The 24,835-nt window shown below is 41.9% G+C and overlaps 1 protein-coding gene across 1 annotated transcript in view; it reads left to right on the top strand.

The window, feature by feature from the left end:
- GLP2R (glucagon like peptide 2 receptor) overlaps positions 1-24,835 on the top strand; it is a 49,725-nt gene that overhangs the window by 8,868 nt on the left and 16,022 nt on the right. The window contains exons 2-5 of the mRNA XM_020785990.3: positions 11,411-11,501; positions 18,905-19,009; positions 22,189-22,307; positions 24,267-24,373. Coding sequence (XP_020641649.3) covers positions 11,411-11,501; positions 18,905-19,009; positions 22,189-22,307; positions 24,267-24,373 — 422 coding nt within the window. The remainder of the gene's footprint in view (positions 1-11,410; positions 11,502-18,904; positions 19,010-22,188; positions 22,308-24,266; positions 24,374-24,835) is intronic.

The following is a 24,835-nucleotide window of genomic DNA, read 5'->3' as shown; positions in this document are numbered from 1 at the left end:
ATTGGCATTAGAGAGCAGAGAATCCTGACTTACTCTGGATCGGGAGGCAATGTAGCTTCTGCTTGAATGGAGTGGGAAAAGAGTAACGTGAGACAACAGCGGCAAAATAGTGGCGTGGAAAGCCTCCCCCAACAGGGTACATTCCAGATGTTTCAGGCTTCAGCACCCATCAGCCACTACTAAAATGCCGAATGGGTGGAGATCTTGAGCAGGGTTAGGACACCAGCTTAAATGCTGTGCCAGGAGCAAGGAGGTGGGGGGGGAGGACGAGGGGGAAAGCTTGTGGGTACATATACGGTACTTGGATTTGTCTTGCCCCTTGAAGCATCGTTCTGTCTGTACAAGCCTTTTGAGCAGTGGCAACAAACTTCCCTGTGAGTTGGCAATGAGCCTTCGACAAGTCCCAGTAGCAACAGAGGTCTGGAAAGCTTGCTATGTGTCTTGCATGCTGTTGGTAAGACCACGTGGGATGTGAGCTGTAGCAGGAATGTTTGCACCCATAGCAATCCATTTCCATGGTCAGCAAAAAAAGAAGAAGAGGAAGGAAGGAAGGAAGGAAGGAAGGAAGGAAGGAAGGAAGGAAGGAAGGAAGGAAGGAAGGAAGGAAGGAAGGAAGGAAGGAAGGAAGGAAGGAAGGAAGGAAGGGAGAGAGGGAGGGAGGGAGGGAGAGAGGGAGGAAGGGAGGAAGGGAGGAAGGAAGGGGGGGGAGGGAGGGAGGAAGGAAGGAAGGAAGGAAGGTCTTTTACTTTGATGTTTGAGGCATTTGCTCCATGGTCCTTAAAAGGCCTTCTTTGCTTATAGGGCGGAGAGCCTTCCGATGGCTCGAAGTGTTTGCGAAGTTCTATGTGTTTAAAAGGCTTTTATTTTAAAATGAAAGTCTTTTAAAGGCTTTCATTCAGCATGACAGCCCGACCTCCTCAGGTTGTACTCTTTTCACCAGGTGCTGTAGAGACACAGGAGTGAATTTCAGCCAAATACAGAGGAATGGTCGTGTTGCAAAAAGTTCACCAAACAGGCTAAACATCTACAATGCAAAGCTCAGAGAATCTTTGGACAGAAGACAATAACAGATCTTTTTATTCATATTCTGCGCTTCTCTCAAAGAATTTAGCAATTAGTCCAAGAGCAATTTCTTCTGTTTCATCGAAAGTAAGACAGCTGTTTGTTCACTGCCAGAGCATGGAGTTTTGCCAGGCGCTAAAAACGCAAGACATCACGCATGTGGCAGAGGCATTCACTTAGCTCAGTGAAAAATTGCTTTTATACTGGAACAATTTTTTGGTCTGGGCAGTGGCTTGAAAGGGCTTTATAAGCGTTGGCATCTGTTCAAAATGCTGAGCTGACCATTTGGGCCACTGTCAAAATTGCAACTGGTCTTCCATGTTTGGTTAGGACAATCATGAACGTTCTTGGGATACTCCACGTTCCTCAGCTGACATTCTGAAGTAATAGCAATGACACATGCAATGATGCAATCAATGCGGGGAAGACATTCCAAAGTTACAACACTGATAGGCTTTGCTGAATCCAGGAAAAATGGAAAGAGGACGGCTATAGTAATGGTCACAATTTAGCCATTGATCTGAATCTCAAACTGAAGTGTAGAACCTATACTGTAGTTCTTTTTCTGTTTACAGAGTTTCAAGGACATTTCATAATGTTGTTGCTGTTTTGTGCCATCAAGCTGCTTCTGACTTATGGCCAACCTATGCATGAGTGATCTCCCAAATGTCCTGTCCTCAACAGCTCTGCTATACCCCTGCAAGCTCAAGCCTGTGGGTTCCTTTAAGGAGCCAGCCCATCTCATATGTGGTCTTCTTCTTTTCCTGCTGCCTTCCACCTTTCCCAGCATTATTGTCTTTTCCATAAAATCCTGTCTTCTGATGATGTGCCTGAAGTAGGACAGCTTCAACATTTTTGTCTGTATAGTTCAGGCTTCTTTTGATCTTGCACCCATTTGTTCATCTTTGTAGCAGTCCGGCAAAGCTCTCCTCCAGCACCACATTTCAAACAAAGCCATTTTTTCCCCTGTCAGCTTTCTTAACTATCCAGCTTTCACACCCATGTATGGTGACTCTGCATGTTCTTGGTCTTGGTCTCCAATGACACATCCTTGCACTTGATGATTTTTTTTCTAGTTCATTCATTGCTGCTCTTTCAAGTCTCAGTCCTCTTCCAATTTCTTAGCTGTAGTCTCCATTTGGATTGATGACTGATCCAAGGTATACAAAATCTCTAGCTATTTCAATATCTTCATTGTGATTGTTAAATTTCTGCAGTTCTTCTGCAGTCATGATTTTTGTCTCATAGAGATAGCAAAAAAAATCCAACAGTTTTGTTTTTATTATGTTTTTCAGAATGCCGCTCTCATTTTTATCCCACCTGGGTTCAGGATCAGATTTTTTTTTCCCCATGAAAATTGTAGGTGTTTTGATATATGTTTTTCCTACTCTACATACTTTTCTGTGTATTTTTCTTAGTATATTTCTGTTTCCTACATTGTTACAATGGACTAAGTCAAGTGTATTCCTCTTCATTTTTCAACTGTACATACCAGTATGTGTTTTTGCACATTTCTTTTCCTTTGCCAAGAAAGACATTGCAAATCTTGGAAAGAAATAGATTTCCAAAGCTGGATAAGCTTCCTCTTGTTCTCAGTTTGGTGAAAACTAATATTTTCAAAAGGAAATCTGAAACTGCTGAATTTCTTTTCAATTCTTACTTCATATTTCATATTTTCCCACCCCTCTTTATTAGCATACATCAGCACAAGGAAAGCATTACAGTATTTGTGAAGAAGCCTTACGTATAAAACAAGGGATGGCAGTTCTTGGGGTGGAATACGAATCCTTTTTTAAAAAAAACCTCAGTTGCACTCCACAGAATATCTGAGTGTAAAGCCATGGCCATTAAATCCTTTAAAAAACTAAATTACATTACACTGTAGAAATCCCGTCAATCATCAGGCCTCTAAGACAATTAATGACACAAGGAGTTGTATTTTATTGTTTAAAACCAGAGGTTATAACTGTAGGACTCAGTACCTAGAAGCTGAGTCATGACAACTGGACTTCTTTCTTATTACAGTCTGAAGAGAGTTGGTAGGAGATTCTGATATATCCTCCTCCACATTGGCTTTACTTCCCCCTGGTCTGAATAGGCTTGTTACATGGACAATGTGAGTGAAAATCCCACTTCTGCCATCCTTCTCCATCCATTGTCATGGGTAGTTAACAGTCATTAACAGTGGTCTTTCTGGTGTGTGTTTCTAATCTTTCTGGGGACAGATGAAAGGGCAGCATGATAAATAGGATCAAGATTGTGTCTAAAGCCGCCACCCTTGTTGAGTGAGGGATTTTCTCTATGCACATGTATGGCCTCCCTCACCCCTCTCTCAAACCACCTGTCTTCTCAGTCCAAAATGAGTACATCTTGGTCATCAAGTGAGTGTCCTTTGTCCTTCAAATGAAGGAACTCTGCTGATTGTGGTCCTGAGCCATTGCCCCTCCTGTGCTGGGCCATTTTCCTGTTTAGTGGCTGTTTGGTTTCTCCAATGTGGAGCTCCGAACACTCCTCTTGGCATTGGACTGTGTATACTATATTGCTCCTGCTGTGGTCTGATCTAACAAGCCTATTCAGACCAGGGAGAAGTGAAACCAACATGGAGGGGATATCAGGTGACTCCTACCAACTCTCCTCAGACTGAAGAAGCTACTTGGATGAGTAGCAAAACATTTTAACGTACAGTACTAAGAAAGAAATCCAGTTGCCATGACTCAGCTTTCAGATAACCTCACCTGTGTGACAACCAACACTAATGGACAATTTTAAACAAGCATTACTCATCGATGCTGCAACTCTATTACTGTCCCAGAACACAGATGACACTTTACATATAGATTATAAATGGCCAGTTTCAATTACTGTATTTTAATTGAGGCTACCAATGCTAACATTTGCATTACATCCTGTCTTTGTCTCCCATGCCATGTGCAAGCCGCGTCAAGCAGTGAAAGAAGTACATGTCACATACAGCACTGATGGTACCTGTCTGTCATGGGTTTGGAGGGAAAGTTCCATCCTATTGGGAGTGGAAGGCGGGACATCAGGGGGGAGGAGCTGTACTGTATATATATTTGGGGGAAGTCCATCGTAGGAGAGCTGGTGTGGAGAAGTGGAGTTGGAGTCTGTGGGTCAGACTGTGGGTCAGACTGGGTACATCTGTTCGTCAGATAGTACATACCTGATAGGTTCAGGTTTCTATCTAGGTAGCCAGAACTGATAGGTTCAGGGTCTGTGCGTTACCTTAAAGTGTTCCGTGGGAACCAATCTGTTGTATGTGTATGATTGGGACTATACCAAGTTCCAGTATCCTATTTACCTGATCCTTTTATTTACCCTGTTTGTTGTTTCAATAAACCTTGTTCTTTTGTTTATTAAAATCCATTCCTGGTCTGGGTGACTTGGTAGAGCGAATGGTTGGTGGCAGCATAACTACAGGGTGGGATACTCCAGTAGGTCTGGGGTTGCCACAGTACGGTCACTCACTTTTATAGGAGCAAATCAGGCCTTGGATGTGGGAATTGCCCAACTTTATAAACATGCTTGCTTACTTTTCAAAATTAAATCAAATTACCATTTTACTTGAAAGGAAATAGATTCCATGTGGGAAAGCTATGAGTTGCAATTTTGTGGGATTAACAAAAACCCTTATAGTTCCATACACATACCTATTTTTCTCAGATGCTTTGAAGGGGCATCATGATAGTTAAACGGGCTTATGTTGACAGAACAGATATGCCTTCAGTGCCTATAAAACTGTATTCTCACTTTCATAGTTCTATGTTTCCTGGTTTTGGCCTGGTCAGCAGAGTGGAGATCTGTGCCTGCTTAAGGTACTCTACATTTCTTACACTGTATAAAAACAATGCATCTGAGGGTTGGTTAGAGTTTTGCAACAGTCAGCACGAGTAGAGGTCATTCAGACTGTAGAGCAAATGAACAGGCCTGGGTACAGACTTCTGAGGATGCTGCCTCTCTACTTCTGTGAGGGCAGTGCTTCCCAGAGTCTTCAGCATTTGCTTCCATTTTTATTTTTGATAGGCTCTCACTCCTCCATTACCATTACCCAACCACTTTGTAACAAACGACAGCAGAATAAAATTGTAACCAATAATGTGATCAACTATTTAAATTAAAAATGAACACAAACATTGTTTTTGGAGCAATCTTAGTTCAGGGCAATACATTCACTTGCTGGAGGAGGTTTAGTGAAAGTGAGGGGCGAAAGGCACCTTGAAGTCAGTTGAGACTTTGCTGAATCTCACGGGCTTTAATGTTGTCACTGTAACAAGGGAAGAGGATGAAGGCAAAACCAGGATTACTTGAGCATGACTCAGTCTGTCTCTGGTTCTAAATCTGAATACTGTACAACTTAGCCTGTAACTAATAATGTCTGCTAGGGATGTTGACAAGACTAAGGGTCCCAGTCCCAAGCCCTGAGACTAAAGCCTCCCAAGTCCGAGTTCCGATTAAAAAAAGCTTTCACCTGCAGGCAAAAGGGAAGGATGAGTTGCAAGTCAAGTATGAGTCACTGGAGAAAAAAAGCCAAGTCAAGCCTCCATCTCTGAGGTCTACAATGATTTCTCAGCTTGGGCAATTCACCTTCAAAAGTTAATCATTTGTGTTGCACTAGTTAGTGTAACTAGGTAAGAGGATTTGGGCCAATACATTGTATGGTTTCTTCACCCGAGAACAATGGTTGTGTACCCATTATAACACAGTTCTTTCTGTGTTTCAGAGACCGTTCTGTTGAGTCTAGTGGGTCTTCTTTTTTTAAAAGTGTGCATTCTAATCAGTGTCTCAGTATCTGTACTTCTTTGTTTTATTTCACTGGTGAAGCTGACATCTTGAATCTGAGATTACTGTGAATCCTTGCAAATAGATGTACTGTAGTTGACTGAAGTGTAATGGAAAAACAGGTGTTGAGAAAGAGGAATGTATTTGTCCAGGGTCTGCCCAAATGCCACATGGCAAGAACACTGGTGCTGCTAAGAGGGAAGAGCTTCTATTATCCATCTGCCACTTCAATAGATAGCAGAGCTTCAGACAGAAGATAAGACATGTCAGCAGCACACCAGAATTATTTTGACTGGAAACAGATAGTGTGAAGTCTATAAAAGAAGGGACTGTGTTCCAAGGAGATGTCAACGGTTAGCTTGCCTACATACCAAAAAAATGGAAATGGTAGGAAAGATAGGACACTAAAGGTCAAATAAAGAGGAGAGAAATGGAGAAAGGAGAACAAAAGAGAGCAGAGAATGGGACTAAAAAATAAATGGATGGATGGGGAATCTGAGGAAAAGGAGGTGTAACCTGGAAAAAAAGTCAAGGAAAATGATATGCTACAGGAAACCTTCATGTAGATTAAATTTTTGAAGCACTAAACAGGAGAAAATCAGAATTCACCTGGTTACCCAAGTTGCTTGTACTACAGGCAGCATGTGGCGGAAGGAAGGAAGGAAGGAAGGAAGGAAGGAAGGAAGGAAGGAAGGAAGGAAGGAAGGAAGGAAGGAAGGAAGGAAGGAAGGAAGGAAGGAAGGAAGGAAGGAAGGAAAATGCTGTTTTAGGATGCATTAACATAAGTATAGTCTCCAAATCTCATGAGGTGTGATTTGGGTTAGCACTGCTTAGGCCTCGTTTAGAGTACTGTGTCTAGTTCTGGGCAGCCCACTTTAAGAAGGATACCAACAAACTGAAGCAAGGTAAGAGGAGGGCAGTAAGGGTGATCAGGGGACTGGAAACCAAGCTCTGTGAGGAGAGACTGAAAGAATTGGGCATGTTTAGCCTTGGGAAAAGAAGACTGATGGGAGATGCAGTAGCACTTTCCATACTTGAAAGGTAATCATACAGAGGAGAGGCAGGATCTGTTCCTGATCATCCCAGAGTGCAAGACACATAATAATGGTCTCAAGCTACAGGAAGCCAGATTAAGGCTAAATATCAGGAAAAAAATTCTTAACTCTTAGACCAATATGACAACGAAACCAATTACTTTGGGGAGCGGTGAGCACTCGAAGCCTGGAGGCATTCAAGAAAAAATTGGACAACTGTCTGTCGGATCTGCTTTGATTTGGATTCCTGCATTGAGCAGGGGGTTGGACTCAATTGCTTTATAGGCCCATTCCAACTCCATTATTCTGTGATTCTATGATATTTATTTACAATGGAAGATAAGTTTTCCCGTAGCTGTATCAAGTGCTACATTTATATGTAGCTGCAAACTACCCTCTGACGTCTAATCAGTTGGCACTGCTGCCTGGACTTCTGGCGGTGATTTGTAGCTCCCTAAATACAGCTGCAGCAGAGCCCCTTTGTCTGGGAGGCCTTAGCAAGCCATATTTGTATTCAAGGGTCTTTAAGATGTTCACCTTCTGTACTATTCCACTCTGTACCCAAAGTCAGCTGATGCCTATCTTCTTCAGACAGACTGGAAGAATAGGTTGGGCAGCTTATATCACTTGGAAGGAGAAAATAGATTTATGGAGGAGAAGCCTGTCAGTGGCTACAGGTCTTCTCAGCTTTGTGCTGCCTCCAGTTGCTGCAGGACAACCATGGAGGAGGGCTATGCTCCCCCTCCCACTTTAGGTTTCCTCTATGGATAGCCACTGTGTAAAACAGGACTCGGGACTTAGATAGGCTTTCATCCTGACCCTGATGGATTCTTCTTATATATGCAGCACACAGAAGCCATGCTAGATTGGAAAAGAGCTTAGACAAGTAACTTTTGGGAAGAATTCATACTGAATTCATAACTGAGGCATAATAACCTGGCTCCAGAGCATCATTCAATCACTGCTCAGTTATGGATGGCTCCAGAATATCATATTCATTTTTCTTAGAAGTAACTTCCAAAGACTTTTCCAAGGGAAATGGGGGATAAAAGGACATTACTTGACAATACTTGAAAGGTAGCCATACAGAAGGAGGGGCAGGATCTGTTCTTGATCATCCCAGAGTGCAGGACATGTAATAACGGGCTCAAGCTACAGGAAGCCAGATTTACACTGAATATCAGGAAAACCTTCTTGGAGTCGTATGACAATGGAACCAATTACCTCAGAGGTGGTGAGCGCTTGAACACTGGAGGCATTCAAGAGAAAATTGGACCACCATCCATCAGATCTGCTTTGATTTGGATTCCTGCATTGAGCAGGGCATTGAACTCAATGGTCTTATAGGCCCTTTCCAACTCCAATATAGTTTGATTGTGAGGGAGGGAGGGAGGGAGGGAGAGAGAGAAAAGAGAAAGAGAGAAAGAAAGAAAGAAAAAGAACATGGAGGTGTTAGCAAGAGTTTGAGTCCCCTGGGTTGCCTGGTCAGCAATATTGACAACTTGTCATGTTAAATAATAAGAGAAGAGAAAGATGGTTGCATTTGAATTAATACAAATATTTCAGATAGACACCCGTTCATTTAAGCTGAGAGTGTCCACTTTAGCTGTCTCTATCTGTCATACTGTAGCAATTTGTTGCTTGTTTGATGTTAAAAGTCAGCCATTTTATCAATATGCTACAATGCCTAATGGGATAGGCAGGGCTGCCATGTCCAAAATTTTATCTAGCAATTAACACATCCTGTTTACTTCACTGAAGATATTTTACAGGGACAAATCTCACAATAGCATAGCTTGGTAAGAGGACCATAATGTGTCTCTGAGTACTCAGAACAAATACAGATAAAGAATTGAAAGAATACTGATAGGCAACACTGATCTTGTTTTTTTTTTTAACATGGAGGTAGACAATTTCCATACACATGCCTTAGTTACATCCCGCATGGATTACTATAAGACATTTTTTAAGGGGGATGTCTTTGAAGAAGTTCAGAAACTTCAGTTGCTTCAAAATGCTGCAGCCAGATTGTTGACTGGGTTCAGTTACAGGGAACTTCCCTGTTATAATGGCTTCACTAGCTGCTGGTCCATTTCTGGGGCCAATTCAAAATGCTGGTTATGATCTATAAAGCCCTATATGGTTTGTGTCCAGGCTATCTGAAGGACTGTAACTTCCTGTATGAGTCTTCTCTCAGTCCGACCTCCCCTACAGGCACATCTGGTTAGGATTGCCAGATACATGGGTACCAAAAGGAGGACAGAGAAAGACAAAAAAGAGGACAGAGGAGGACGTATTAAATGTTTCATTTGAATTGTTCTGGTTTATACCTGCAATCAATACAGTTTTATTACAATTGTTTGTTGTTGTTTAGTCGTTAAGTCATGTCCGACTCTTCGTGACCCCATGGACCAGAGCACGCCAGGCCCTCCTGTCTTCCACTGCCTCCCGAATTCATGTTGGTAGCTTTGGTGACACTATCCAACCATCTCGTCCTCTGTCGTCCCCTTCTCCTCTTGCCCTCACTCTTTCCCAACATCAGGGTCTTTTCCAGGGAATCATCTCTTCTCATGAGATGACCAAAGTACTGGAGCTTCAGCTTCAGGATCTGTCCTTCCAGTGAGCACTCAAGGTTGATTTCCTTCAAAATGGATAGGTTTGTTCTCCTTTCAGTCCAGGGGACAGCTATTTATTATAATAGCTGCCAATAAATGTATCTTAGTGAACTGACCAAGAAAGAGTCATGGAAAAAAATAACAATAAATTCAATGGAGTCTTTTTTCAAAATACTGAAAAACATTATTTAAAGAGCCAATTGTACCCGAACCCACCCCGTCCTGGCTGTGGTATCTCCTAGCCTCTCACACTCTGCACAGGGTCAGAGGCAACCTTGCTAATCTGGATGGCCAAACAAGGCTCCAGCGCAGGGAGGGGGAAAATGGCGCCAAACAAAGCTGAATGAGGCAGCCTCCCCTCCCCCAAGGGTCATAAATTCAAGGCTGGGGAGTGTGGGAGTTGGAGTCCCTGAGAGGGACTTTGAACACACACAGTCCAGGCGTTTGCCTTCTCATCGATGTCCTCGGGTGCTGTTTGCTCCTGCCTGTCTTGGTGGGTGGCGCTCCTCTTGCACTGCCTTTCTGGGTTCCATTTGGGCTGGGCGGGCATGGTGGATTGCCGAGCAGTGGTGGCGGTGGCGGGAGGGGGCGAGGGCTGTGCTCCGTTGCTGGCGGCAGGTAACGTGGGATGGGTGGGGGCAGGGAAAGGCAGGGGGATGGGGGTCCTTCCACTTCTCCCCCTCTCATCCAAAATTATAACATAAAATATACAAAAGCCTGACATTTTAAAGGTTGCCTGTCGGGCAGAGGATATTAGTCTAAAAAGGAGGACATGTCCTCCTTTTTTCTGATTTCTGGCAACCTTACATCTGGTGGGAACTAGAGATGGGGACAATATACCAAAATGGCGCTTCATCTTGCTTCGTGAGTCTTCAAATGTGATGACCCATGAACCATGTATTGCCCCCCAGTGACCCAACGAATAATGAATCAATTAATCATTCGTTGGGTCATGAGGGAAAGCAGGGATCAAAGTGATCCTGCAGCACTTTGAGCCTGCGGGGCTTAGCAAGAAGAGAGAAAGCAGGGATCAAAGGGATCTTGCAGTACTTTCATCCCTTTCCCCCTCCTCTTGCTAAGCCCCAAAGCAGGGCATAGCAAGAGGAAGGAAAGCAGGGATCAAAGTGATCCCACAGAAGCTGGGGGATCCCTTTGATACCTCTTTGATCCCTTCCCTCCTCTTCTTATGCCACGCAGGCACAGGAAGAGGAGGAATGGGAACCAAGCCGTCCCCCAGCCCCTGGGGGTGGGATTCCCTCCAGGCAGCTTTTAGCAAGCTGCCCAAGGGAAAACCCCTCTCTGCTTATGCCCCCAAGGAACAGCTGATCTGTGGGGGCATAAGCAGGGAACAAGGGGAGGAGTATAAAAGGGTTATATTCATTGCTTTGTATTCGTTGGGGTCTCTGGAATGAAGCAACGAATATCTAATGAATCAGGGATATTTAACCAGTATCCTGATTCATTTTTATATTTGCCCCCATGTCTAGTGGGAACACAAGAGAGGGCTTTCTCTGTGGCTGTGGACAGGTTGTGGAATGCCCTCCATCAGGAGGTTCTGAGACCCCCTCCTTTTAATCCTTCTGGCTACAGGTGAAGACAATTTTGTTTAGACAAGCCTCTAACTCATTGGGCAGTTTTGGAACCTGTCTGCTGGATACTATTTTTATTTATGTGTATTTTTGCTGTGTTTTAAGGGGGGGGTTGATAGCATTAACAAATGGTTTTAATACTGCTACATGTTTAATTGCCTTTTAGTGTTATATTTTATCATGGTTTTAGTTAAATAGTTTTTTTAAAATAACTTATAAGCTGCCTTGGGTCCCTTAATTGGAAGAAAGGTGGCATGCAAATAAAACCATACATAACCAAGTGATTAATATGCGTTATTTTCTTAACTTGCAGGTCAAAGGAAATTTTGAGAAAATAAAGGCTAGCTTCCTAACCTATAAAGAAGCATGCCTGAAAATGTTGCAGGAGTCTACAGTCGATACAGGCAAGCATGCAAACTATCTTCAAATGCATTCTCGAAGGCTTTCACGGCTGGGATCTAATGGTTGTTGTGGGTTTTTCGGGCTCTTTGGCCCTGTTCTGAAGGTTGCTCTTCCTAACGTTTTGCCAGTCTCTGTGGCGGGCATCTTTAGACATTGGAGGGTTGTATACGTGGGAAAATACGGTTAAGTTAGAATGGATTTAACAGCATGTTTGTAGGTTTATTTGTTATACACAAAATGTCATTAAATACATAAAAACAAACCAGTCTTGAATCTCTAAGGAGAGTGTAGCCCTGTCCAGCATAGATTGAATCCCTGTCTCCTGGTCTGTTTTCCAAAGGACTAGAAGCACTTTTTTTCTTCTCTGAATTAAGATTCAATGTAGTTAACTTCATTCAGTCCACTATGAACATCAGACATTAATTTAGAACTAAAATAACTTTCCTGGGATTTAATGGAAAGAATAGTGAAAGCCAGCTGTCATCCATATATTAATGCAAACAAACAAACAATCATGCAAAGTTGTTTCAAAAGTCCTCGAAACACTGGAATCCACACTTCCAAGTTTGTAAGCAGCAGGCATAAACTGAATTAAATTGGATTTCTGCATATGAGAATCCAGTGATATCTCTGTACCATTCTTATAGACCTGGTTTGCTTTGTTTCATATTTTGGATTGCATATTCTAAAATATGTGCTGCAACGCTGGAGTCATTCAAGAGAAAGCTGGACAACCATCTGTCAGATCTCTTTTGATTTGTATTCCTGCGCTGAGCAGGGGTTTAGACTAGATGGCCTTATAGGCCCCTTCCAACTTCAAGATCCTCTCATTCTATGATTCTATTCATACTTCTCCCCATTCAGCCTTCTAGGCTCAAGGGGGTTATAACAAAAAAACCAAGACATACTGTTCAATAAAATAACAAATTAATTCTATGATACAAGTAACAATTTTAGACCATAAATAAACAGGAATCCACCTAATTTATGGCAAAGATTCCAGCAAACTGGGCAAATCCAAGATTCCGTCTCTATATGACACAACCATTTTAACAGCACCTGTGCAAACCTAGGATTGCTTTATATAGTCTTAGGATTTCCAGTGAGGGCCAGATCCTGATCTTCTTTAGATCTACAGGAATTATTCTCAAGCAGATCTCTTTGATGTTTCCTGCTTCGTGCCATCTATTTAAACTTTGATGTGTTCTAGTTACACAATGTGAATGACCAAACAATTAAAACAGAACTTCGTTTTTATGTTTTCAGATCAGAATTACAGTACAACTTGCATTACATAACTATATTGAAAAGAGGAACTATTCGTGTAAACTGCCCTTTGCCCTTAAACTCTATTAAATTCCCCTGCACCCTGGCAATAGAGAAGCTGTCATTTTTCCACCAGGAGCAACCAGAGAAAATTTCTGAGGTGGGGGTGACATGCAGCACTGTGAAGTCTATATTTGGGTGCATTGTTTTGAGCATGGGCTGAGGAACCTGTGGTGGGACAATAAATGCCCTGTTCCACACTGGGTGAGGCAAATGAAGCTGCTGGCTGATAAAGTGTCAGACCAAGGAAAGGATGAAGCAGGAGAAGCAAAAACTGTCCAGCTCACCAAAGCAAACACACAGGCAGGGCAATCCAAAGCCATAGTCCCAGAAGCAGCCCAAATGGTCATAGGTCCAGACTAAAGGTTTCAAGCAGATAAAGCAAAAGCTGTTCAATGAGCAACTTACAGAGCCCACTGAAGGTGGTTTTCTACATGCACTGCTGGATCCCCACCCAGCAGACAGCTGTAGGTGTTCAGGCAGCAAGGGAAAGACCCAGCCGTAGGATTTGGCCCCTGGGTCCCACTGGTAGGAACAGCCCACTTGTGAGAAGACCACCTACTCACAAAGAAATCTCCCCTGCAGCCAAACATTCTGACTTGGGTCTTTAAACGAGGCTTATGACCTCAGCCTTCTTCACTCTCAGGGGCTGGGAGGTCATCCCACCTCCTCCTTGGACCCAGTTCCTGAGCCCCCATCGTCCATATGTTCAAGCTGCTGAGTCGAGGATCTCTAGGGCCAAGCAGATCCTCCACCCCATTAGGCTTTGGAGTCTCCAGTTCCTCAATTATCATTGCTGGAGGACTCGAATTTGTTCCTTCTCTATCCTTGATGCTACTGAAGGACAGAAGAGAACTGTGTGTGCGGTTGTCTTTTTGGGGAGTAATATGTTACTCCAGCTTCAAAACGTCAGAGGTAATAGTCATACCAATCAAACAAACATATCTTAGCATTGATGGCGTGCAATTTTAAATGCTGTATTAGAATTGAGTGACCAGATCTTAATTGCATTCTTCCTTCAAATGGTATCTACTGGCATTGAAATCCTTTTAAAGAGCTGGAGTGTAGTGGCATGGCAGGAAAGGTTCCAAACAGGCACAAACAAGTCTCTGGGTCAATTCTCTTATATTTTGGGGGGATACTTCATGGCACAGTGGTTAAACTGCAGTACTGCCATCAAGACTCTGCTCAGACCTCAGTTTGATCCTGGGCTTAGGTGGCTGCCTCAAGGTTGACTCAGCTTTCCATCCTTCTGAGTTTGGTAAATTGAGTACCCAGCTGGCTGGAGAGGGGGCAATGTGTAGCCTGCATAAATAAAATTGGAAAAACACCTAGCGAGTGCTTTAAGCACTATGAGGCAGTATATAAGAGCACAATTTTGCTTTGCTTTGAATTTCATCAGCCACAATGTGCAATCAAGTTGTATTTGCAATACTGAGGGTGACCTTAGATTGGAAAAAGTGCGGATCTAGGGGTTGTCTGTTTCATTGCATATAGTATTTTATGGTTCAGAAACAGGGCTCCAGAAATGGGAAGTGAGGAATAAGCCAAAATTCCCAGGGTTGCTTTCTAAAGATCCTTAACGATAAAGGAGGATCAGCACAAGACACTGTTCACCCCTACACCGAAGTTCATGGAAAATACTGAGTTGCTCTGTGCCCTTGCAAAAGCTGCAGTTCTGTCTTCTCTTTCCACTTTGGCCGAATCATTTTATGTGGGAGACTTACGGACGCTGACAGCGTGACAGAGCGCACACAATCTCGGGGTGGTTAACACATGATGGAATGTGGCCTTTCTGACATGTTTAATGAGTTGGATTGAATCTCTCCACTCTCTGTCTCTGACCTCTGATTAAGCTGAAGTTTCTTCAGAATCACGTACATGGCTTAGCATTGCCACCCCATCAATCTCACAGCTCCTCAAACGACAAAGGTCTACGGCTTGGCCACTCACTTACCTCTGGGACAAGGAGCCCCTCTTGTCCATAAACCCAGTTGAATCTGTCTATTTAATTGTTTAAATGACTTACAGACTCCTTTCCAAAGCATTTTGATCACTCGGGGCTGCGCACAACAGGCACAAACCGTAAAATCAAATGGCAGGGTTTTTTAAATGACAGGCACAGAGAATATAAACCATCTAAAAATAAAGTCTCCAGGCATAAATATCAACAGCCTGCCAGATCACATGTGTGCTAGAATGTAAAGTTTTGATCAGGCAGGGGGGAAAAACAGTGGGATGGCAATTTCTTATTCCATAAATCCTGTTGGACTTTCTTCTAACAGTACTTTCTCTTTGCTTCTTCCTTCATTTGACCACAATAATTTCTTTCTTCTGATTCTGTAACTCTGTATACAGTATATCAGCAGTTCAGAAACAGGAGGGTGCTGTTCTGGCAGACTTCCATTTAGCAGGACGTCTGGCAGGCTTCTCACATGTCCACTGCGAGCACTGGTTTCTTAATTTGATAAGCTGTTGATTTGATCCAGCGTAGCTCTTCATGGGCTCTTCTATCCCCCCTTTCCTGCATATCCAACTACATCATACTCAGTGTGCGTGTGTCCTTCTCTCTCTCTTCTCCCCCTTTGACAACAGTCCTCTGTGGGGAGAAAGAAAGAAAGAAAGAAAGAAAGAAAGAAAGAAAGAAAGAAAGAAAGAAAGAAAGAAAGAAAGAAAGAAAGAAAGAAAGAAAGTTCCCCAGGCAGCAAAGGCACAGAGTGGCTCTCATAGAGGAAGCGGAAGCCTTTTTCTGCCAGCTGCGTGGCATATGTCTAAACTAGTGGCTTGCCTAAGGTCTTCCTTTGCCAGCCAAACAGTTTTAACAATATAATTCCAACCAAACCATTGTTTCCTTGGTGGTTAATCTGTAACATGGTCTGTATTCTGTGATATGAACTGAACGCTGCTGCTACTAGTACTGCTGCTACTGCACTACTACTGCTACTACTACTACTGATGATGATGATGATGATGATGATGATGATATTAATAATAATGCTGCTACTGCTACTGCTACTGCTACTGCTACTGCTAATACTAATACTAATACTAACACTAATACTAATACTGTAGCCGGAGCTGGTCATAACTTGAAATGGTTGTAGGTAGGGACACTCGTAAGTCAAGGCACCACTGTATTATATAGCTGGTAGCTAGAAATCAGGAGATTTTGAAACCAATCTTTTGCATGGCTCTAGCAAGAGTTAATTTTATTTCAAAGTTGTTTCCTGTGACTAGAACAGATCCTGGATGTGGCAACATACGAAGCACATGGAAGCAAACGAGCCATGCTACTCACTCACCAGAGCTGCCCCAATCCTAAATAGATACAAAAACTATCAATTAGCATGTGATGTAAACATAGCAGTCTAAACCACAATTGCTCCTGTTGGTAGTGGTGGCGGCGGCGGCAATAATAATAATAATAATAATAATAATAATAATAATAATAATAATAATAATAATAATAATAATAATAATAATAATAATAATAATAATAATAATAATAATAATAATAATAATAATAATAATAATAATAATAATAGCCTGATATTATACTTCTGTATAAGTAACGAAGAAAGACATAGCAGACCACAAGTGATCTCAGAAGGCTAGAAAACACAAAAATGGCAAAGTGCCAAACATTAAGGTGAAAAAATAATATGAATGCACGATCAAGTAATTTCCTCCTCCCCATGCTAATTTCAGCAGCTGGAGTAATCCTAGAATATTTGGCTATCAATTTAAAGCAAGCACCAAGAGCTTCTAATTCGTGTCTTGAAATCCAAAAAAATCTGTGATTTTGCAAACATGTTACCACAACTGCAAATTTTTAGGATTTGACTCCTAAATTTCAGGCTTGAATCAAGGGTGCAATTATACTGTCACAAAAGAAGGGAAATGCTATGGGATGAGAACAGTCTGATTTACCTCCCCCCAATTAACAACATAGTATAAAAACAAATGCAAAGCAGCCCAGAGTTTTCCCCCACCCTGCAAATCCATAGTTTTTTCCTCTATCACCAAGGCTTCTACTTTTTTACACAGCAAATCCAGTCACATTGATTCAGATATTGTGACCACTTGGATCAATGCAGAAAAGTGTAATCCTGAGTAGACTCCATTCTCCACCAATGCTTTCTGGGCTGAATAGTGCCTTTTAAAAAAGCTTGGTGCCAGTACTGTTGCTCTAGGGTCCTTAGACACCAAAAAAGAGACACACACACAGAGAGAAAGGAGGAAATTGCCACTCATCCCTTGTTTTCAACTTAATGAGGTAGTTCTCCTCTTGCAAATCATGAGGGCTACTGAAGAGCTACATTAACAAATTGCAAACAAGACTGTTATTCAATATCTTCGTCTCTCCCTGTGTTTCCACTTAACTCAAATTTACCCAGGGAAACTCAGATCCCCAGGTATGACTTCATGAGTGAATTCACACTTGTCTTGCTTTGCAGGTCAAACTCGAAAATGGTTTATGTGAATGCTGTTGTTGTTTTTGAACTTCTCTCTCTCATCTTCATTCATTTCCTGTTGACTCATGGCAAAGATAATATAACTCAGGCAAGATGATAATCATAAAATGTGTTCATATCTTAATAAAGTACAAAAACCTACTGAGTTATTTTATGATTGCTATCATCATTATTTTGATGAGTAGTCGTTTCTGAACCTTTTGATTAGCCATTTGGCCTCCTAAGAACATCTTAGATTTGTTTCCTCTTGCTCACTTAAATTCATTTCCTGTTAGCATGTAGAGAAAATGTATGTCATGTTTAAGATGATAATCAGTGTGATTGCTGGTTTCAGTAACTTCACTTCATTAGTTCTATTTCCCCCCATTTTGCATCCCTTGTTTGTAAGAACCTTGATGTAAAAATAGGCTATAAAAAACTGGATTCCTTTCATTTAAGTAGGTATAAATTAGCATTTAAGATATGTACATCTATAAAGTCAAAATCCACAATTATTCTCCTTTCCAACCACTGCATCTGGTCAGTGTCTGAATCTGTCCAATTAGGGCTGGAATCTGTATTTTTTTTTAAACTGTGAATTTTTGTCAGATATTTCAACTTGATTGCATTGTGTTGATAGCAAGCATTACCCCCACTGATGAAAACACACCTATGCTATATTTTTGTGCATGTCTGAAACATGCATATTTTTAAAGTGTTCACATTTTGGCAGACATGTCTGCAAGGGCTATAATGTGTGCAGATTCTGGAATGGCAAGATATATCTGGTCTACATCCAGCATAGACGCAGGAAGGGGAGGCCCATAAAACATCCCTAATCACCATCTATCTGTGTGCCTAACGTTCTGACCTGAGGCATTGCTCACAATGTGATGCAGGAACAGGTAGTGTGCTTTGTGTAAGCCGCTAAGTAGCATCACCAAAAAGTATCTCACAATCAGCACTCAGAGGAGGAGAAAAGAAAATTGGGACAGTTTTATATTAGGTGACACCCAATTCAGTTATGTTTGTTGAAAAAAGTCATAGTAGCATCTCAACCTACTTCATGCATGGCTCGTGATCAGATGGTAAATTTTGCTACAGATATTAATTTAACATAAGTGTTACCGAATATATAGAGGTATCTTTTATAGATATAATTACAGTATGGCTTGTGTTAGACAAGGGGGACGTGGTGGCGCTGTGGGTTAAACCATAGAAGCCTCTGTGCTGTGAGGTCTATAGATCTGCAGCTGTAAGATTGAATCCACGCGACAGAGTCAGCTCCCGTTACTTGTCCCAGCTCCTGCCAACCTAGTGGTTCGCAAGCATGCAAATGCGAGTAGATAATTAGGTACCACCTCGGTGGGAAGGTAACACCGTTCAATGTCTAAATTGTGCTGGCTACATGACCACGGAAATTGTCTATGGACAAACGCTGGCTCTATGGCTTGGAGACGGGGATGAGCACTGTGCCCTAGAGTCGGACATGACTGGACTAAATGTCAAGGGGAACCTTTACCTTGTGTTAGACACACTGCATTACTTGGTGATCAAATGCATGTCAAATTTAATGTTGATTTGTTTCCTCCCCTCTTTTTCTCTTTCTTTTCTCTTTTTCTCAGGAATATATTGCAACGGGACTTTTGATAACTTTGTCTGCTGGCCCCATTCACCTCCAGGAAAAGTCTCTGTTCCATGTCCTCCTTATTTACCGTGGCTAGACAATGGTAATGCGAAACAGAAAGAGATGCTAAATGCAAAGCTGGAGCATACGGTTCTCTTCCAGAGGGCTGCCTTGGTTATCCTCGTCCTTGAAGGAGAGTGATAACCAAGACACTCCTGTACTGATGGCATGTGGGTTTTTATCTCAAAACATCATCCTGTCCTGCTCTGTTCATAGTGGTCAGCAAAATCTAAGGAACTGCAGCAGCAATGGCGGTATGGTCTGGAAGCTGGCCACTTTCCTGCACCTGTGTTTACATGCTTCCATATTTAATCAACATCCCTGCCCATATCTCAGCATATCTCAACATTTCCATCTTAATAAAAATAGAAATGGCTAATGGCTTCATAGACAGCTGAGCAATCACAGATGAGCACAGATTCACGAAATCCTCTGCAGTGGGTACAATTTTTATCAACCTGTTCATTTTTTAAAATCTATCTTTTAAATAGCACTAAAAACACTTATAAGAGTTATAAGAGCATAGTACTTTATCCTTGTAAAACTGTAATGTTACTGAAAAGAAGTAGCACTATAGGATTATGATGCGATAGGACTAATCTAATTTTGTGTTCTAGTTTTTTGTAAATATATTCCTGTTTGCTGCATTCACTGCACTGCTAAACCAACAACGACCGGAGAGGATTTTATTTAAAAAAATTTTAATATATATTTTGCATTCTAAAAACAAACACGATACTATTTTTTTAAGACAAAAGATTTATGTCATCTGAAGAGAAACCAGAGTAATTTTTTTAGACTTCCGGTTTCCGGTTTATGCCACAGCGGTACCTCCCGAGTTTGGAGCTCCGAACGAAGGGGGGTTCACACCCCTACGGGCGCCCCAGAGGGCGTAACGGAGCCTGGAGGGCTGCGCTTACTAAATGGGTGAATTTGAAATATGTTTTAGTCTCTGCAAAGCTGGTTCAACTTGTTCCAGCCTATTTAATGCCAAAGTGCCCTTTTTCCTCTGTCGGTGGAGGGAACTTTTTCATGATGGAAGGATTCAATTGTGTTTTTAATCCTGCAGACATTCCAGTAAAGATGGGGAAGTGTCTTAAGATGGCAGTTGGGGTGTCCCCCTATAAGGGAAAAGAGTCAGGGCTTTGAAATACATGTAAGCACACACACACACACACACACACACACACACACACACACACACACACACACACACCCCACATTGGAACCCTCCCCCCCCCCCACTTTTCCAAGTGCTTCATACCTTTGGCAGAAGTTCAAATGGAAAACAAGAGCCAAGGCATTCAGACTACAAAGGGGAAGAAGAAGGGGGCAGTCGCAGTGTGAGGTGTGTGCATGCATACTTGCATTTCAAAGTCCTAACTATTTTCCCTTGTGTGACTTTTCAAACATTATTTGAACTGCTGGATAGTTCAGTATCTGGCTGTGAAGTCAGAGGTTGGGAGTTCAGTTCCCCACTGTTCCTCCCGACAAGAGCTGGACTTGATGATTCATAAGGTCTCTTCCAGCTCTGCAGTTCTGAGATGATGATGAAATGTGTGCACACACACACAACACATTGGGATTCTCCTGCTCCCATAATTCACACATTGGAATAGGTTAATGACAGGGTCATCACTACCTCTCCTCACTTTCCTGGCTCTAGTTTTCTCACACAAAACCATAAAAAGATTACAGAGGTGGGACCAGAGGAAGAAAGGGTGGGCAGAGGCAGGACCAGAGGAAGGAAGAGAAGAAGCATGGACTGTGGGCTGGAACGGGAATTGTATCACAAGTATAAACAGTGAGCTCCCAAATTAACCTGCAGCCCCTGTGTGAGCACTGATTGTGATTTCAGATGTAACATAGGCTATGAATGAAATACAGTAGGGGCAAAGCTGAAATGTTCCGATCCAGCTCTCCAATGCAGCCACATCCTTAATCTACTATCTTTTTTAAAAAAAAGAGAGTTTTTTTTCTAGTAAGAGAGATTCATAGACATTATCACTTTGTAGTCTTCCTATGTTTTCCCAGTGCTGGGTTTAAGTAAATGAGCCATGGCCATTCTACAATACATCCCATCTGGAAGCAGCCAGTTCTGTAACATACCCTGAGATCCTTTAATATAGGATGGACTATATATGTTTTACATAAACAGATTACCAAATAAAAGAGTATTTTTCCTGGAAACTCTTCCTGCAGCAACTTCTATCCTGGGGTGAAGATCTAAAGCACTGGTTCTTAACCTTGGGTTACTCAGGAGTTTTGGACTGCAACTCCCAGAAGCCTTCACCACCAGCTGTGCTGGCTGGGGTTTCTGGGAGTTGCAGTTCAAAAACATCCGAGTAACAAAGGTTAAGAACCACTGATCTAAAGGACTCTGTTGTCACCCCAGAAGGGCTGGATTCAGCCCCAGGGCGCAAGGTTCCCAACCACTGCAGTATTGCCAGGAAAATCTCCAAAGCAGAATGTAAGTTTTGTCTACCTTTAAGGGCTCAGATTTTAAAGGAAATGTCATTGTTAAAGGAAATACAGAAAGCAGAGGCAGTAGAGGGTTTTTTTTCTGGATGACTAATAGCCAGCACTCTGTAGAACCCATCTCCTGTCACTCTAATCCCTCAAAATTTGTTCTTCTTGATCTAATGATCCTGGTCGTTAGATCCACCATGCACAGGAAAACATCTGAGAATTCTTAGACAATTTTCCCCAAACTATTTCCTCACATGATAGAAGCCTGAGTCATGGAGGGAAGGTAGGAACAACACCAGTCCTGTCAGTTCGACACTGATGGGGAGGAAATAGTCTTGGGAGGTAAGGGGGCTTGTCTCAAAGGAGCTGATGAAATCACAAGAGTAGGAAAGCATTGATGTCAGATCCATATAACCTTAATTTCACTCTTAATCTCCAAACCTGAGTTAGTCAGTTATATATCAAAACATGCGTCTCAACTCGAGGCATAATTAATTTAAAGCATGGAAAAGGAATTATCCCTTGTATACAAGCTTTGGAAAGGCTTTTGAACAGAAGGAATTATGAGGAATTTGACAGTGTTAATCTATTGATAAATATTAAGCTTTCTACAGTTACCACCTAAATAAACAGACATTAAGCCAGCTCTCCCTTTTCTGGGGTTTCCAAGCAAATGAAAGAGTGACAGTACTACCATGTCTGAAAAATGAAATGTCTGGCTTGACCTTTGAGCCTCTGACTGTTTACTTTTAGGAAGTGCAGGAAATGTATACAGAGTCTGCCTGGGCCACGGGATTTGGCAAGAATTTGAGAACACCACCGTTTGGAGCAACCGTTCAGAATGCAAAATAGAACAACACTTGATCAGAAATGTGAGCAGAGCTGCCTTTTTATGGTTTACTACTCTAACCCTCTTAATCCTTCCTTGAAACCCGCTATCAATCAGCTTTTTAAAACTAAGTACCTTGGTGGTATTGGTTTCTGGCTGCTGAGCCAGAGGCTGGGAGTTCGATTCCCCACTGGGCCTCCTGGACAGAGGCTGGACTCAATGATCCATAGGGGAACTTCCAGCTCTACAGTTCTAAGATGATGATGATGATGATGATGATGATGATGATGATGATGATTACCAACAACAACACCAACAGGACCAATTGTGGTTTAGACTGCTATGTTTACATCACATGCTAATTGATAGTTTTTGTATCTATTTAGGATTGGGGCAGCTCTGGTGAGTGAGTAGCATGGCTCGTTTGCTTCCATGTGCTTCGTATGTTGTCACATCCAGGATCTGTTCTAGTCACAGGAAACAACTTTGAAATAAAATTAACTCTTGCTAGAGCCATGCAAAAGATTGGTTTCAAAATCTCCTGCTTTCTGGCTACCAGCTATATAATACAGTGGTGCCTCGACTTACGAACGTCCCTACTTACAACCATTTCGAGTTATGACCAGCTCCGGCTGCAAAATTTTGCTTCGACTTGTGGCCGGAGCTTCCAGTTATGGTCCAAAAAAGGCAGGGGAAAAGGGCGGGAAATTCAAATTGCTAACCGTTGGTAGGCAAAGAGGCTGCTTCTTTGTAGCTCTTTCTCCCCAACGGTTAGAGTGAGTGCGATCAGAGGAGGCTTGGGACCTGGTAAGGTAAGGTGTTGCTTTTTGCTTTTTGAAAACAGTTCTGGGTGGGTTTTGCAGTGTGGGTTTGGACTGGGGAGGGTTATGTTTCTGTGCTGTGTTGTTGTTTTGTTTTTTGGTCATTTTGTTTTGTAGCCCCAGCGTGGGGCTTGTTCTATTGTTTATTTTTGTTTTTTGTTTTTAAAAGCCCCAGCACCTTCGGGGCTTGATTCATTTATTTTGGGGTTTTTTAAAAAATCCCCAATAACTTCAGGGCTTGCTCTGTTTATTTTTGGGTTTTTTGTTTGGTTTGTTTTTGCAGCCCCAGCGCGTTCCTATGGGGCTTGCAGTGTTTTATTTTTATTTTATTTTGGGGGGTATTTTTTCTTCTTCTGGAATAGATTAATCCAGTTCCAATGCATTGCAATGAGAAATGGTGTTTCAACTTATGCCCATTTTGAGTTCGTCCATCTTCTGGAATGGTCGTAAGTCAAGGCACCACTGTATGTGATTGAAGTTTCCAAATGACATGGAAACAAACTCACACACAACCAAGATAGGGTGTCTGAACTATTTTCTGAAATGAACCTGACAAAACAAATTATGGGAAACTGCCTAGAGACTTCTCTTATAAAACAGCTGACCATCTCTCTCTCTCTCTCTCTCTCTCTCTCTCTCTCACACACACACACACACACACACACACACACACACACACACACACACACATTTGCATTTATGCATGGGGATGGAAAGAATCTCCCCTCTGTGGTAGTGCCGTATGTCTTAAGGGTTGCTGCTTTTGAGGTCCTCCTGACTTGGGAAGATTATGAAAAGCTTGAGGACAATTACTGAGAGGATGATGCTATCAAATCTAGGATTTTGTTTCTAACACTGTCTGACTGGGTAAAACAAAGCTTAAGGAAGGGATATGGAGGCTTCCTAATGATTATCTGCAGCATCAGGTCATCAAAGATTTCTCTGACCATTTTGGTTCTATTGAAGTGCCATTGGTAAAAATAACTATTGATAAGATGTCCATAAATGTGTGACATAAAGATGTGGTTCCTCAAAAATCAAACACAAATGTATGAGTATTTCTTTGAGTATACACATGCCTTTAGTGTTTCAAGAGGACCTGCTACACTAGAGTACCTTCTCTTCAGGCAATGTCCGTTTCCAACTTTGACTCCTTTTTTCTCATCTGTTTTTTTTGCTAGGTTAACGAAAGCAAACTGTTTGTCATCTTTAAGGACTTTTACACTGTGGGATATTCTATTTCTTTTGCTTCCCTTGTCTTAGCATTGTTCATCATGCTACTGCTGAGGTCAGTATAATTTGTCTTTCAATAATATATGGGGGTTCCAAATTATGTGGCAGTACATTTTCCTATGGTCAGAATTTGCATCTGGTATTTGCAGTGAAATCTAAAGTACTATCATGATTGGTATCATCATGTAAATATGAACAAAGCTTCTGTCTCCTCAGATTAATCATGAGATATTCTCATTAGCACTGATAGTTGCTCTGATGAGGCAACATCTATGAGATCTTGCAATCTGAACTACTCCAACTACATTGAGGATTGTAAAACCTGATAGGATTGGGTCCGTGGCCCATTGATCAACTTTTCAATACACTACCTATTATTTGAATGTAGCAACTATTGTAAAGTACCCTGCAGAGTTAAAAAATCCTTTAAAAAAAGGCCAGACTACAGTTAAGAATGGGAAAGAGTTTGAGGCAGAAATCTTATCTAGAACAGAATCAATCCTTAAACAAGACCTTG

The sequence above is a fragment of the Pogona vitticeps genome, chromosome 2 (genome assembly GCF_051106095.1).
Source record: "Pogona vitticeps strain Pit_001003342236 chromosome 2, PviZW2.1, whole genome shotgun sequence".
Taxonomy (NCBI): Eukaryota; Metazoa; Chordata; class Lepidosauria; order Squamata; family Agamidae; genus Pogona; species Pogona vitticeps.
Note: the sequence above shows the minus strand (reverse complement) of the source record. Positions and strands in the feature narration are given on the sequence as shown.